General features: G+C 39.6%; 1 protein-coding gene across 3 annotated transcripts in view; it reads left to right on the forward strand.

Moving 5' to 3' along the window:
• The window catches only part of homer2 (homer scaffold protein 2), a 34,063-nt gene extending 21,154 nt beyond the window's left edge, over positions 1–12,909 (forward strand). For all 3 annotated transcript variants that reach the window (XM_071489017.1, XM_071489016.1, XM_071489015.1), the window contains 7 exons: positions 1,867–1,998; positions 2,298–2,390; positions 3,186–3,325; positions 5,408–5,564; positions 6,134–6,244; positions 9,346–9,426; positions 10,921–12,909. In XM_071489017.1, the coding sequence (XP_071345118.1) occupies positions 1,867–1,998; positions 2,298–2,390; positions 3,186–3,325; positions 5,408–5,564; positions 6,134–6,244; positions 9,346–9,426; positions 10,921–11,109 (903 nt within the window). In that variant the 3' untranslated portion in view covers positions 11,110–12,909. The remainder of the gene's footprint in view (positions 1–1,866; positions 1,999–2,297; positions 2,391–3,185; positions 3,326–5,407; positions 5,565–6,133; positions 6,245–9,345; positions 9,427–10,920) is intronic.
• Positions 12,910–14,692: the final 1,783 nt, after the last annotated feature.

Below are 14,692 nucleotides of genomic sequence, written 5' to 3' on the forward strand. Positions count from 1 at the left end.
TGGGTCAGCAGTCAACTCTGCATAGTCTGTGTCAGTGTTTTATTTATGAATTAGTTTCTGAACAAATCTTTCTTTTGCGATTGTGGAACAAGATGACTGGTACAAATGATTCAAATGTTTTGCATACACATCCAGTTTATACTGTACCTGCCCCCACTCACGTTCTCCCACCCTATTCCTCCTAAGTATCCCTCCCCCGAATCATGGGGTCTCCCATGGGCTGCTTGACCATAATAACTTGAGTGAGGTGTAATGTTTGGTGTTTTCTGCTCATGACCCATGAAGCTGAATTTGCATTTGTACCGCTACATGAGACCATGTAACTTTGAAATACCCATTAACAATTTGCATTGTCTTTCATTTGACTCTGAGTCATCATTAATTGTTGAATTGGTAGCAAAGTATGGTTTTGTGCTATGGCCTTACCTGTCAACTCAGACAAAAGGTTGGATACCAGTGAATTATGAGAGTGCATGTGTTGGCGTTGCAGCTACCCGATTTACATAAAGTCATACATGCTTTCTCTTTCTCCTGTCTGGACCACTGCATCAGCTCCCTTCACCAACTCCAGCTGGTACAGAACGCTGCTTAACGAATGTTAACCAGAACCAAGTGATATTAACACATTGCTCCAGTGCTTGCAAACTTACACTGGCTGCCTGTTACATTCCACATTGATTTTAAAATTCTGCATATCACCTTTTAAAGCTTTGCTTCAAATGACATCAAGGACTTAACCCCTTATGGCCCTGGGCTTTCACTTAGATCGGTGGATGGAGGTCTGCTGGTTATTGCTAGGTCTCAGCTAGTGACTGGGCCTTTGCTGTTAGGCCCCCCAAACTGTGGGACAGTCTACATGTTGAGATCAGACAGGCATCATGATTACTGTACATTCGTTTATTGGAAATCTTTTACAAACGTTTGACATGTTGTTGTTGTGTTATGTTCCCACCATAGGGACACTTTATATTTTCCTATAACTTAATTTTGTATTTGTATTTTTTTTTTTGTATCACTTAAGTTTGTTTTTCTTTTGTTTGTAATTCCCCTTTTTCTTTCTATTAAATACTTTAAGAAAACTTAAGATAACTTTTAATTAGTAGTGTTGTTGTTGTTGTTGTTGTTGTTGTTGATATTACGACTACTACTAGTTGTCACACAGTACAATTTTATGTGAAATCTGGTTGACATAGGTATAATAAACACCAACAGAACTTAAAGTAATAAACTGAAATTTTGGTTCTTAGGTTATATGAGACATATTGTGAGACACTGAGACTGTTACAGCAAAAAATGTAATTGTGTGTTTGCCATCTTGCATCCTGCTTAATGAATTAAATTAACTTGAATTTAATCATTATATATATTTGTAAGTAGAAAATATCTGTTCCCTTTATTTAGAGGGTATAAAAGATGAGTACTATTTGAGCAAGTAGTTCTTTGTGTAATCAGTTTGATGTATTACATTGTTGAATATTTACTTTGTATTGTAGAGAGGCTCTCAAACATGCATATGAATGACTGTTTTTATGAATAGGAACACTTGAAAAAAATAATAAATATGCCAATTGTAATCACACTTGTCAGTGTGGGCATAGTGGAAGACATGGGCAGTGTATTACAGCTTTACTCTGCTATGAATGGAGCTACAACAGGAGATTGTCTTTTACTAAATCAATAGGACTATTCATCACATGAATGCAACTGCTGGAGCTTCTCCTCTAATAAGTCTCGGCTTGATTAAACATAATTTTCTAAACACAGCAGCAGACATGAGCCTGAGGCGAGCGTGCTGTGTCAGATGAACTTAGAACTATGATCTCCAATAAGGCTAGAAATTAATATTAAGTTGTTTTATCCAAACAGGTGATTATCAACAGTACCATCACACCCAACATGACGTTCACCAAGACATCACAGAAGTTTGGCCAGTGGGCAGACAGCAGGGCCAACACTGTGTTTGGACTGGGCTTTGCTTCGGAGCAGCAACTGACAAAGGTGAGAGGCAACATTTCTGCAGCATCACATAAAGTCACAGAGCTTAGAGACGGCTGATTTATGTATTTGTCCAGAAAGTCAAATGCGACAGCGCACAGTTGGTTATTAACTGAACATCAGGTGGGGAATTGAAGCAATCAGAAAAGGATTTAAGGGTACACCTGATTTTTAAATCCTCACTGTCACTATGCAGCCAATTATTTCTATGATCTCCCAAAACCTTTTAAGATGAGCCACACTGTGTATGACACATCAGCTTGTATTGCCACTAATCATTCACATCTCCCTGATATTTTCAGTTTGCTGAGAAGTTCCAGGAGGTAAAAGAAGCAGCCAAGCTAGCAAGGGACAAATCTCAAGAGAAGGTGGAAACACTGAGTAACCACTCCCAGGTAAATTATATCTTTGATGTTTGAAATTCTGATTCAGTACAATACTTCTGCTGTCCAGCTGTTTCCTCTATGGTCACTGTGGTCCTGTACAGAGAGAAAAATAGCAGCACTGCAGAGAAACACAGAAATAAAAATGTTTCATTTAGCTCACTTTCCTTCACAAACACCAAAGGATTCAAACACCAGATTCTGTGTTTATTCTGCAATACGCAAGTATCAAGTTCAAGTATTTAAATGAACACAGGTCTATGAATCTTGTGTTGAATATTACATGTTAACACAACAGAAATGATTTGTGTAATAGTCTGAATCATGAATGAGAGATCAAAGGTCGTCCTTAGCGGCTTACTACCTGGCAGGCACTACAGCAATTAAGAGGATAAGGAAGCAAGTGAAAGAAACAAAACAATAAAAGTCTCTACACAAATAATCTCAAAGTGGTTGTTCTGTCAGTAAGTAAACAGCATTCATTGGTAGATCCAGCAGCCACGGCTCAGTACCCCTCCATCAGGTCTGCTCCCTGCCTGCACTGACTCCAGATGGCTGGAATCAGACTCTGCTCCAAGACACACAAAGCTGCTGGGCCATATGACATGATAAATACTGGCAACAGTTTTTCCTCACTCCTCTGTTGTCATTGTTGACGTGTTGAGGTTGTTTACAGTGTTTCACTGAAAGAGGCCCAGGGCCCTCTTTCACAAAGTCCAGAACTCATAAGACCTTTAGAAAGCTCCAGGTAAGCTTCAATCAAAACCCAACCTAAACCATAACAAGTCTCACATTGTCCCATGCCAGGAGTCTGGACGTGAGACACCCTCTACCAACCAGGCCTCCAGCATTAACGGGACAGATGACGAGAAAATCTCACACGTTGGTCCAGAGGCTGCTCTGCTGATGAGCGAGAACGAACGCCTCAAGAGTGCTGTAGAACAGAGGTAAGGTTACGTTTCATTGATACAGAAGAACCTATTTAATGTAATGTCTTTCCCAAGATTTTTTTTTCCTCAAATTCTACTTTCAAGTTCAACTCCAGCTCTTAACCACATTAAACTGTATGACACTTACTCAGTCGCAACGGATACTCAGAATGAAATAAAATACGTATAGAACATGGGTGTTTACCACTTTTCATCCTGGGGCCATCACAGGTATGTGTCCCAACACACAGGTTTTACTACAGCATATTGACAAACACAGCAGTTCCTGATGGTCCTCACGGTTGTATTCTTGTGTTCTTCTTCTTATCTCAGTGTTAAGGCTCAAGTGTTCTCCCTCTTGTTTTTGAGGACTTGATGTTTTCCCAGCAGCAGTAAAATGTAAAGAGTGATGCTGCTCCTCTCCACCATTTGGTTATCAGGCCTTTATAATCCAGATACTGAGTGTATGAATCAGTAATTGCATGAAACACCAGATGTAGTTCCAGATGGGATTAAAATGACCCCAGGGCCTCGTAGTCAGCTATAACTGAGTGAGTACATTTTGCCAGAATAAGTGCGAGAGAAAAAAATAAATCACTGACATAATTGAGCCAGATGGGATAAAAGGTCCTGAAGTAAAAAAAAAAACCAATTAGCAGACCTTGCCTGCCAATACTTAAGACCTCACACACAACAAAATAAGAATTAAATGAACAGCTGCATGGACGATGTGGGCAACACTTTATTTTACAGGTCTGGTAGGTCTCAGTATTTTTTCCTTGAAGGAACTGATCGTACTTTCTTAGGAAGGTTCCTGGACAGGACATTGTGATTTGGTACTCATGTAACTGAAAATTGCTACTGTAGTGTAGCAAGTCTGTTAGTCAGTACACATAGCATATTAATGTACATTTGCCTTCCAGGACATATACAATTCAACAAATATGGAGACTGAGGTTTCCAATAACAAACGACTAATGAATGACTATTTACTTGGTCAACTGAGATGCTGTTTTGTGTGTATGCATTTCCAGTCCCCTCCAAGACTAATGGAACGGCAAGGGCAATCTCTTTGTTTTGTTGTACAGTGAGGACATTTGGTTTTGAGAACAAAAGCTGAATATAATTTAATGATCTCTTCACTTCACACCTGGCTGCTCTGGAAGACATAAAGAAGTTGTTGAAAAGCTTTTTCCTCAAAGCTCTGACGAAGGCACACTGTTGCTGGAACATCAGCTGTGGAATACAATCTATACTACAAAATGTAATTCTTAAGTGCTCTCCCCTGCTTTCCAAGTTATTATACCAGTTATTTTTACATAAAGGATATTAACTTGGGCTCATATTGACCAGATCAATTAAGGAAATTCCTCTGTATAACTAATTAAACTCAAGTCTCTGTCTTATATTTAGGACCAAAAAAAAACGTTTTTTCCAGGAAACATCAAAAGAAATCTTTGGGAAATTGCTTCAAAACACTCACTGTAATCAACCGTGCACTGCTTCATAGCAGTGCATTAAGCTTTCATGTATCATCAAACTTCTCCAGGTTGTGGTTGTGAAACATAGTTTAGTCCACCAGTGTTCCCTGCCTTTATTGGTTGTTCTTCATGCCTTCACAGGACTTTTGGATTTTCTTTTGCATTAGTGTGTCTCAGCAGTGAAGCAGCAGAGGACTGCAGAATGCTGCTGTGCATGTCTGTCCACATTTGATGGAGAGCAGCACACTTCAGCTCAGCCATGCATAAGGAAGGGGACAGTGATGCATACTAAATATACATCAAAACCTCTGCAGCCTCATTGATAGGACAGAAACAAACTCTGTTATATAAAAAGATAACTGTATATTGGAACATATCAGGGTAACAGCTCTTCAGACCTCTGAGACTTTTCCCACTTATTTCTTTTTTATGGTCTAAATATGTCTCAACAGTGTGATGTACATCGCATCTAATTAAATGGTTGTGAGTGAAAGGTATTTGTAGCATTATGTGTCATGTCAGTGAGCACAGGCCCCCGGCATTTCAACTCTTACCTGTCTACATTTTTCTTTCATTAACAACTCTCCTTCTGGATCTCTCTGTCTCTCCTGTCTGACAGCAACACCAACGCCAAGAAGTGGGAAACAGAGCTGCAGACTTTAAGAGAAAATAATGCCAGGCTGGTGGACGCACTGCAGGAGTCTTCAGCTAATGTAGAGAGCTGGAAGAAACAACTTAGTGCCTGCAAGGAAGAGAGTGACACACTCAGGGAAAAGGTAATACAGTCATGCACTCTAACTGGGAAGGTAATCATGTACACAAACCCATCGACCCTGTTCGAAAAGGTGACAGGTTAAAAACACTGTTGCCTCCTATATAAAAGGAACCAAACCCCAATACAAACTGTCACAAAATGAATAGATTCTTTGTGCAAGTTAATCTATCACTTAAAATCTGTACAGTGAGATGAATGAATCCCTCTCCGAATTGTGATAAATCTCAAGTTTGTCCACATTTTATAAGCTTCTGTATTCCCTGCACCAGAGTCTCAGCTCCACCATAAATAGAATCATTTTAGTTTCATAATCAATGTGGGCTGTTACTGCAGCTGGGCTGGTGTTGCAATGAAACTCCTATTTTGTAACATGCTGCAATTTTTTTTTTTAATTGCTAGTGTCAGTAGTTTCAAGATGACACCACTAATAAAATACAGTATATCCAGGATTTCACAAATACACAGGATCATTATGTACAGTGGATAAACAAAATGGAAATCTGTCCACTTTTCACAGTAAAGACTTGACATTTTTCAAAAAGCAACTCCCTTTCTTTTTGATGTGTTCAGATTGCACAACTAGAAGCTCAGTGTAATGAAGCCAATCAGGAGAAGCAGAAAAATGCCCAACTGACTGTACGAGTGCAGGAGCTGGAGGCTGAGCTACGGGAAAAAGAGCAGGTGAGACCTCAGCATCACATCTGTCCTGAAACAACAGGGGCATTCTCAAGAGCTGGGTTGTCTGTGAGAGTTTGTAAAACAATGCCTATTTTAAATAATGGAAGTGGTGTATTACCTTGATCTACTTTCTTTTCCTGATCCCCACACTTCTGCCCTTCCCATCACTTCACACCAACTCTTTGCCTCTTGCTCTGACTCAGGTACCACTCTTATCCCTCAGGAGGTGATTATAGCTCAGTAGGAAATAATAGGTTTTGTGATGGGATCTTGGGTTTTGTATGAATTGGTCTTGTTATTTTCATCCACCCAGCTAGACCCAGACCTTCATTCCTCTGCGGCAACAACACTTGTAGCTGGAGGCATTATGTTTTCCTGTTGTCCATATGTACTTCGCATTCTCGTAAACGTTATCTCAGTAATGCCCTTAAGGAATTTCATTAAATCTGGCCTAAACATTCACTTGGACTCAGATGAGAATCAGATCAATGAACTGATTAGATTTTGGTGGTCAAAGGTCACTGTCACCTGACAAAAAACGTTTTTTGCAATTAAAATGATGATGTGAGGACATTTTTAATCCAACTGGTCAAAGGTCAGCTTCACTGTGACATCATAATGTTCTGCATAACACATATGATATTATTATTTAACACTGTAACTCAGAAACAGAAAGGGAGATTATGACCATGTTTCCTGCAACTTGACTGGTTGGTGAAGGCATACAATCACCAGGCGGTAATTCTGTTTTTTCTCTCAATTTACTGTTATATTTCTTACTGTGCTGCTTATTTTTTCAGTAATTTACTTTATATTTTTCCAGTTGGCACCGGTCAGCTCCACTGTGAAAATAATCAGACTATAATGTAAATTCATCCTCTGACTTTGTCTTTTGTCAGAGTGGCAGGGAATTTTGTCTTAAATACCATTAGCGGCATCACCTTATGTTCACCACATCGGTCATCCCCCATCCAAACTAGCTGAGTGTCAGCTCAGCGGAGCCTAATGATGCTGTTATTTCTAATGAGGATGAGCCATGCATGGCCACACAGTCTTTTGACCTTTGCTAGTTGCTGGTGAAATGCTGTTTCTATCTGCAGCCCAATGATTAGGACTGACATGGCTGCTTTTTTGTATAGTGAATGTCTCCCTATCAATGGCATGGAAGGGAGACACAATCAGCCACGTGTGAAGCAGAAGAAAAGATGAACAAAACTAATTCAGTTACATAAGAGGAAAAGAGTACATAAATCAGTATATATGTCTGTTTCAGGAGTAAAAGAGCATATTTTTTTTCTTTGCAAGTATGGAGTGTACATCTGGCCAAATCCTTTTCGATATTTTCTGTAGTTTGATTCCCAAAAAAGTGACACACAGCCCCACTGCTTACTCTCAAAGGTTATAGAGCAGCTTACAAACCTGAACACTTTAACAGATCAAGCTTTACATTCTCTCTAAACATGGTGGTTGCAACTAATATATTTTTTCTGTTATCACTTAGTCTGTCAATTAATTTGAGTCTAGAATCAGTGACAATTGCCCAAAGCCCAAGGTGACATCTTCATCAGGGCATCATCTACAGACTATTGTCAGTATCAGTAAATCTGCCAAATATTTTGTTCATGATATCATTTTGTATATTAATTACCCAAAAGTCTAATATCTGAGAACCTGGAACCATGAAATGTGTGGCAGCTTTTCTTGAAAAAAGGACTAAAGGACTAACTGGGTATCGGTATTTTCTGATCGATTGACTAATCATTGAAGCTCTTCTTGATATTGCTTGTTTAGTCTGATGAACACATCATAATCCAAAAATGTTCAGTTTACAATCCCACTGAAACAGAGACAAGCAGTACAGCCATACATTTCAGGAGGAACAAGCTAACATTTGTGTTGGTTCTCCAATCAATTAAGCCACTAATCGTTAAATTTGAATTTAACGGCGCGTACTACAGTGTTGTAAGATAGTGACATTTATGGCTGTGCCGCCTAAAGACCCATTCAGATTCCCTGAGGTAAACAGTGTGTCTGGGATATTCTAGTTTACCACCTGGCAGCCTGAGTATTAATAGAACATGTAAATCTTTCTTTTGAGAGCAGTATGTCTTACACAACAACAGGAAGGAAGTCGTTCAAAGTGCTGGAGCTGATTTTGAAAGCCTATAAGCAAGGAATCACATCCTTTGGGGGCTGCAGCGTTTCTACAGTCCTGAGTATCAGCCATAATGCCCCCAGCACTGACCGAGGGGCCTGCAGAAGGAAGTCTCATTGTTTGTAGAGCACTGATACAGCAGACAGCCCACAGAGGCTCATCTGCCGAGTGACTCACCCTCTTCTAGAAATGCACACGCTTAACTCCTCCAATTAAAAACGTGCCTATGAATTATTAAGCACTGACCCTGCACTGGGCGACTGTGAACCAACAGAACAAAGCTGTTACAGGAAACTACAAAGACTCGGATGTGCTAGAAGCAATAACATGCTCTAAACCTGTATATGGTGTGTTTGGCTTAAAGCAGCTGAGGGATGAGATTTCCAGAGTGATAAGAGATGATTAATTGAGGAGAAAACAAACATGTAAGCGTCAGGCAGAAAAACGGAGTCAAGGCTGTTTCTTCAATATTCTTTTCTCTTTTTATCATCACTTTAATTTGTCTTTACCTGCTTTGTGTTGCTACCCTTTGTTTATAGTTTGTTTATTTATTTATAAGCACATTAATTAACAGTAACATCTAACAAACATAAATGTAATGTCCCAGAGTTACTGCCGGGTATTCAACTTCAGTACTTTTTTGGTACCACCTGAAAAATGTCTGGTAGCACTGAGAATTAAAAACTGTCAGTTACTGAAAGCTGAAATCAAGCACATGATTTCTACTCCTCTTTACTTACTCATTGATTAGACAGGTTCTCATATAGATAATCATTTGTCAAAATTGTATTTTATTGAGGCAAAGTTCTTGTCAATCTTCTCATCTAATTTTCAGCTAATTTCTCAATGTTGAACTATATCTTTAACATTTGCAAAGTACAACATAAAAAGAACAATGAAGGAACAATCTGATATGATTTGTTGTGGCTGTTTTCTGAACTTTTCCCAGGAGCTGGAGAACCTGAGGAAGCAGGCAGAGATAATCCCTCAGCTCATGGCGGAGTGTGAGAGCATCACCGCAAAACTGCAGGTATGTTCAAAGCGCCCAGAAATCCCACAAACACCGCATTTCTCTCTGCTGTGATTTACAGCAGAGGATAAAAGCCCAGCACAGCACAGAGCTGTGTAGACCTCCAGCTTACAGCACACGTGAGGACACGATGGCTGTCACAGCGAGGTAACACACAGGCTCTGAGGCGTAAGCAGCACTTTTAGATGGAGGTATTCATCATTGTGCCTGAGGGCTTGTGACACAACATTCCCATCACGTGTCTCACTAACGCACATCATGGTTACTGTCTCTATTAATAAAGGTCCATCCCCTGTACAAGGCTGCCTCTTTAAAAAGGTTTTCATTCCCTCATCTGTGACGCAGAGATACTACATCTGTCATGGCTATTATTTTCCTAGTGATACAGATTTGTTTTGCCGACTACAAAAACAGCTGCAGTTGTTTTAGGGCTTACGTATTCTAATATTTCTGTAGGTGATGTTTAATGTACTGCGAGCTTAAGTTGGGTGTGAGAATCTACTGTTGACAAACACCCTTTAACACGATGGATTCACACCCATCACCACCCATTTTGCTTGCAACAAAGAGCACCTATTCTTCAAGGCTGACTCCTCATTGAGTAATATTAGACTTTCTGTAAAACCAGATGTGCCAGGCTCAGTGAATGACTGTTAGTGCCAAGTCTGACATGAGGTGCATTGACAGTGAGGCTCATCTCGCTCTGTACTGACTGACTTAGAGCAGGATTTTATCATCCAAGCTGCCATGCATGTGCTGCCTTTCAAGCCGGGCAGGGAGGAGAATAAAACCAACAGTGGCATGCCTGAAGTTCTTGTGCTTCACAAAGCTCGACTGCCTGGTTTGTTTCTGCAATAGCCAGCTGGATGAATGACAGTGACAACAGAACCGGCTGAAGCAGGAGTTTATATAACCAGCTATCCAAACTGAGGAGAAGCATAGAGACAGGGATTTCTCAAATACCTTTGTCTATGCATGAGGGCTAAAAGCAAAACTGAGCTCGAGCCTATTTAGAGAGAAGTAAGGAGATTTTAAAAAACAGTTCCTGTGACATTAATATGTGTTTACATGGCTTTTAAAAAATGAGTCTACCTATTCCACCTCTGTGTTTGTGGTCATTGCTCCCCTCTATTTAAAGACGACACCCCATGTGGAGATCAGGTTTCAGAAGTCAGCTGGAAGATACAGTCATGCAGGCGCAACACCTATTTAGCACTCCTATTTTAAACCCCTCCCATCAGTGGTATCTTTGGCATTAATGTGTCACTCATGTCGCCTGCTAGTCTGACAGACCGACTTTACACTCCCATCCCCCACACACAGAAAACTGTACATGTTTCCTAAATGTACAGGCTTGGTTTTCAGTTATGATGTGAAAAGGCAAATGCATCCTTTTCTTTTTTAAATTGAAACTGCTGATGTTGAAGTGAAATGCTGAAAGGCCAGCTTTTTTCTGCAAGGTAATAATTTTTTTCTTTTAATATCCATCCACAGGCTGCAGAGACGAAAAACAAGGAACTGGAGGGGAGGATAGAGGGTCTTCAGTTGGACATAGACGACAGTCAAAAAAAGCAAGGCAACATGAAGTGCGAGCTGAAGAAATTCATGGATATTCTGGACGGAAAGATAGACGAGCTGCATGAGGTCAGGCAGGGGCTTTCCAAGCTAGGTGTTGATAACTGAGAAAAGTGGCACTGAGCTGAAAGGGTCAGAGGTCGGGCATGAAAGATTCACTACAGTATGTCTTCAGGGCAGAAACTATGTGGCACCTACTCCCCCCAAGGTGATGTCCACTCAGAAACTATCAGCTTTGGCTTCTAATAAACACTACCATGTGAGAAAGAGATGATTTTGGAGAGGGAGAGAGAGACTGGCAGATTAAAAGGAAGAAGGCCAGCATGTTCCACCAAATGGCTCCATTTTGTACGCTGGCATTCTGAAACTAAATCAAGAGTCACACTATGAGCTTACTTATCGGTTTCTGTGGGGGGAAACAGCTTTAAGAAGCTGGTGGAGGGTTCTTAAATTCTGTCCATCTGTCTTTTTTCTGAAGGCTGCAGCACTTCTACACAGGCAGTTTGAGCTTAGAGCAGAAGAGGGGACTTAAAAGGGCTAAAATGAGCAACACACAAAGACAATGCTGTTCAGCATCACCCAAGTAATAATTGGTGTTAATCCTTGTGGCCCCCTCAGAGAATTGGAGATTAAATTTTTCTACAGACTGTCCTCGCTGTTGCCTCTCGTCTATCTCAGGTGTGTTAGAGACAGTTTGTACTCATTAGATTATATGCACATATATAACGGCCGTGACACAAAGTGCCTCCAGGTGAGTCTAAATCCACCTGGCAAGGAGGACTGGCCAAGTGATGACCATCACCATAATAATAACTTGATGATTTTTGTGAGAAAACCTGATTGAAAAACAAACATCCTCACTAATAAAATGTGATGGAAAAAAAGCGCAGGCAGACGAGCCCATACCGAGGATGTTAATGTTGTTAATGGATGTTAATGAGGTGAGAAACTCAAAGGACACAACAGGTGTTTGCACAAAAACTCCTCTGAGAAGGGACTGCAGCAGGAATTCACCACCTCTCTTGTGGGCGTTTTTGGTACACAGTCCTTTTGATTATATTTGCATAAAGAAGGAAATCTCTTGTCTCAAGAGCTTTCCTTCAAAAACATCCAAAAATAATAATAGGAACCCTTTCTTGCCATGAGCATAGTGTAGTGTTTAAAGGACTTTGTGTGTGCGATAGTATTGTTGTCCATTTGTAGAAGAAAGTCGTATGTCTCCAAGGCTGTTGATGTGCTTCCTACACACTGGTTTTTGTTATGGTGGTGGTTATTTTTGGGTGAGGGGACTTGGTGCTGCTCGATGGGTGAATAATGTGACGGTATAATTCACTGAAAACATTTAGATGGCATGGGCCTTTTCACTCAAACCCTGTCAGATTCTTGGTTTTTTGTTTTACATATTAATTTATTTTTGGTGCCTCTCTGCAACTAGTGTTTCTAGAACATACCAAGTAAATCAACGTTACCTTAACCTAATGTCTCAACAGATGTACAATAATATATAAACTATACCAAACTGTCAGTTTTATAATGGAGGATTTGTTTGCAGGATAATGTCACTGCTGCTTTTGAGAAGTCCATCTTGAAACGTGGTGCATTTGAAATCAAAGGCACATGTGGCACATAGTGGCATATTTACTGGGTAATACTATGATGTTATAAGTCTATATTTTTCATCACTGTTTTGATCATGTCATAAGACTCAGATATATACGATGGGACTTTTTGCTTACTGTTCTCTCTGTTTAGCCCTACTGTTCATAAGTCACCGAAACCTGGATAACACAACAAACAATCCTTCCTTTTGAACCAATGCCTCTTGTGCACTTTTGTGACTCCTGTTCAATATTGTACAATAGAACTGACAATTGTTAAAAATTTAGTTTAATTACAATGCTGAGTTAGTGTGTGTGTGTTTCTTTTTTTCTTTTCTTTTTTTTTTTTTTTTAAGTTCTAGTAGTGAGCCACATTTTGGCCAGAGCTCCACAGAGAGAAGATGGAAGGTTTCCCTAATCCCCATTTAGTTGTAGATCAGTATTGTGGGTTCTGTGTAGAAAACTAAGATACTGTTAAAGCTGACAAATGCACTGCTTGACATTGTGAAAGTCTTGAGGCGTTTTTCCTGGATGAGAAACTCAGTGAAGGAGGTGGAATGAACCTACAGCGCTAGAGCTTCATCCCGTCGATGCCGAGTACAGAAGCTCCGCCACCGCACGTCTTTGTCTCTGATGTTGATTTACATAGCACTAAATATAGCTGTAATCCTAACAGAGACACACAGAACCATAGCAAATGAGGTGGGATTTAATCGCTGTCAGCGACACGTATCAGTTTCTCTGAAATCAGAACAAATAAAGCAAACACACATCAGCTTGTTTGAAGGATGGAAAATCCCCCAAACTCCAACATCCTCTTAGCACTGAAGACATAAATGCAGATATGTGGATCAGAGGAAATGTTGCCTTGGCAACTTAATCCCACTCACTTGTTTCCTTTTGTAAATAACAGTGTGACTGACGGACTATGAGAAGTACAGATCCTGTGCCACCTTCCATCAATTAATTTGTTGATTAGACAAGAGAATCAGTCGCCTTTCTCAGCCAATGAGACTCCAAGAAGCTGGTCTTCCTGTGAGTCTTCAAATTTCAATTTCACCCTTAAAGATCAGTATGCAGTATAAACATCAATTTGGTGCTGAATGATCAGTTAATTTACCAATTCAGTGAGCTGATTTAAAAGCAAACTGTTGTAAGGCTGCAGCTTATTATTTTAACTACTAATTAATCTATTGATTATTTTTTGGGGTAATTACTTACTAATTTTTTTAGTCTGTAAAATGTATGAAATCATAAGAGAAGTTACCCAGGCCTGATGTGATATTTTCAAATGGCTCCTGTCCAACCAACAGTGCAGAATCCAAATAAATTTTTATTTACAATGCTAATAAAACAGAGAAACTGGAGCCACAGAATGTTTTTGCTTGATAAAATGACTTCAATGATAAATTTTGAGAGCATTTCCTGGTTCCAGCCTCTTTGACCTCATAAACTGAATGCTAGAACTGAAACAATTAGTTGATTCATAGATTTGATTAACAACTATTTTGATGATCATCTTGAGTCACTTTTTGGATTGTGGCTTCTATGATAGTATATTAAATATCTTTGGCTTTTCGAACATTTGGTAAATGAAAAAAAGAAATGTGAAGATGTCAGTTTGGGCTCTGAGAAAGTGTGATTAGAATTTTTCACAATTTCATTATTTTATGGACAAAACACTTTACATTATTTGATAATAAAAAAAAAAAAAAAAAAAAGGTTAGTTGCAGCCCTAATGAACACCTTTTGGGGATTTTTCTGAGTGTTGTTTGGGCAAAACAAAAACATGATGTGACCGAAGACTCCAGATCTTGTCACTTTTAGCATTTTTTTGCCATGTTACTGGCATGGCTCTAGGTCAGTCAGTCCACCAGACTTCATTCAGATTCAGACATTCATGGTCCCCAGAGAATAAATCTGTCTCACCTCGGTGATCCCCTGACTTTTCTTCTAGTGCCACCAGCAGGTCAAAATGTTCAAATTTGTCCAATACTCTAAAACTAATAAGCCTGATATTCCATTACCCTCAGCTCTATTTTGTGTTTAGTGTTTATTTGCAAATGTGTGTATGCTAACATACTTAAACTAGT

This window comes from Trachinotus anak, unplaced genomic scaffold (assembly GCF_046630095.1).
Source record: "Trachinotus anak isolate AG129_WGS33_773 ecotype Australia unplaced genomic scaffold, CSIRO_AGI_Tana_v1 ptg000011l, whole genome shotgun sequence".
Taxonomy (NCBI): Eukaryota; Metazoa; Chordata; class Actinopteri; order Carangiformes; family Carangidae; genus Trachinotus; species Trachinotus anak.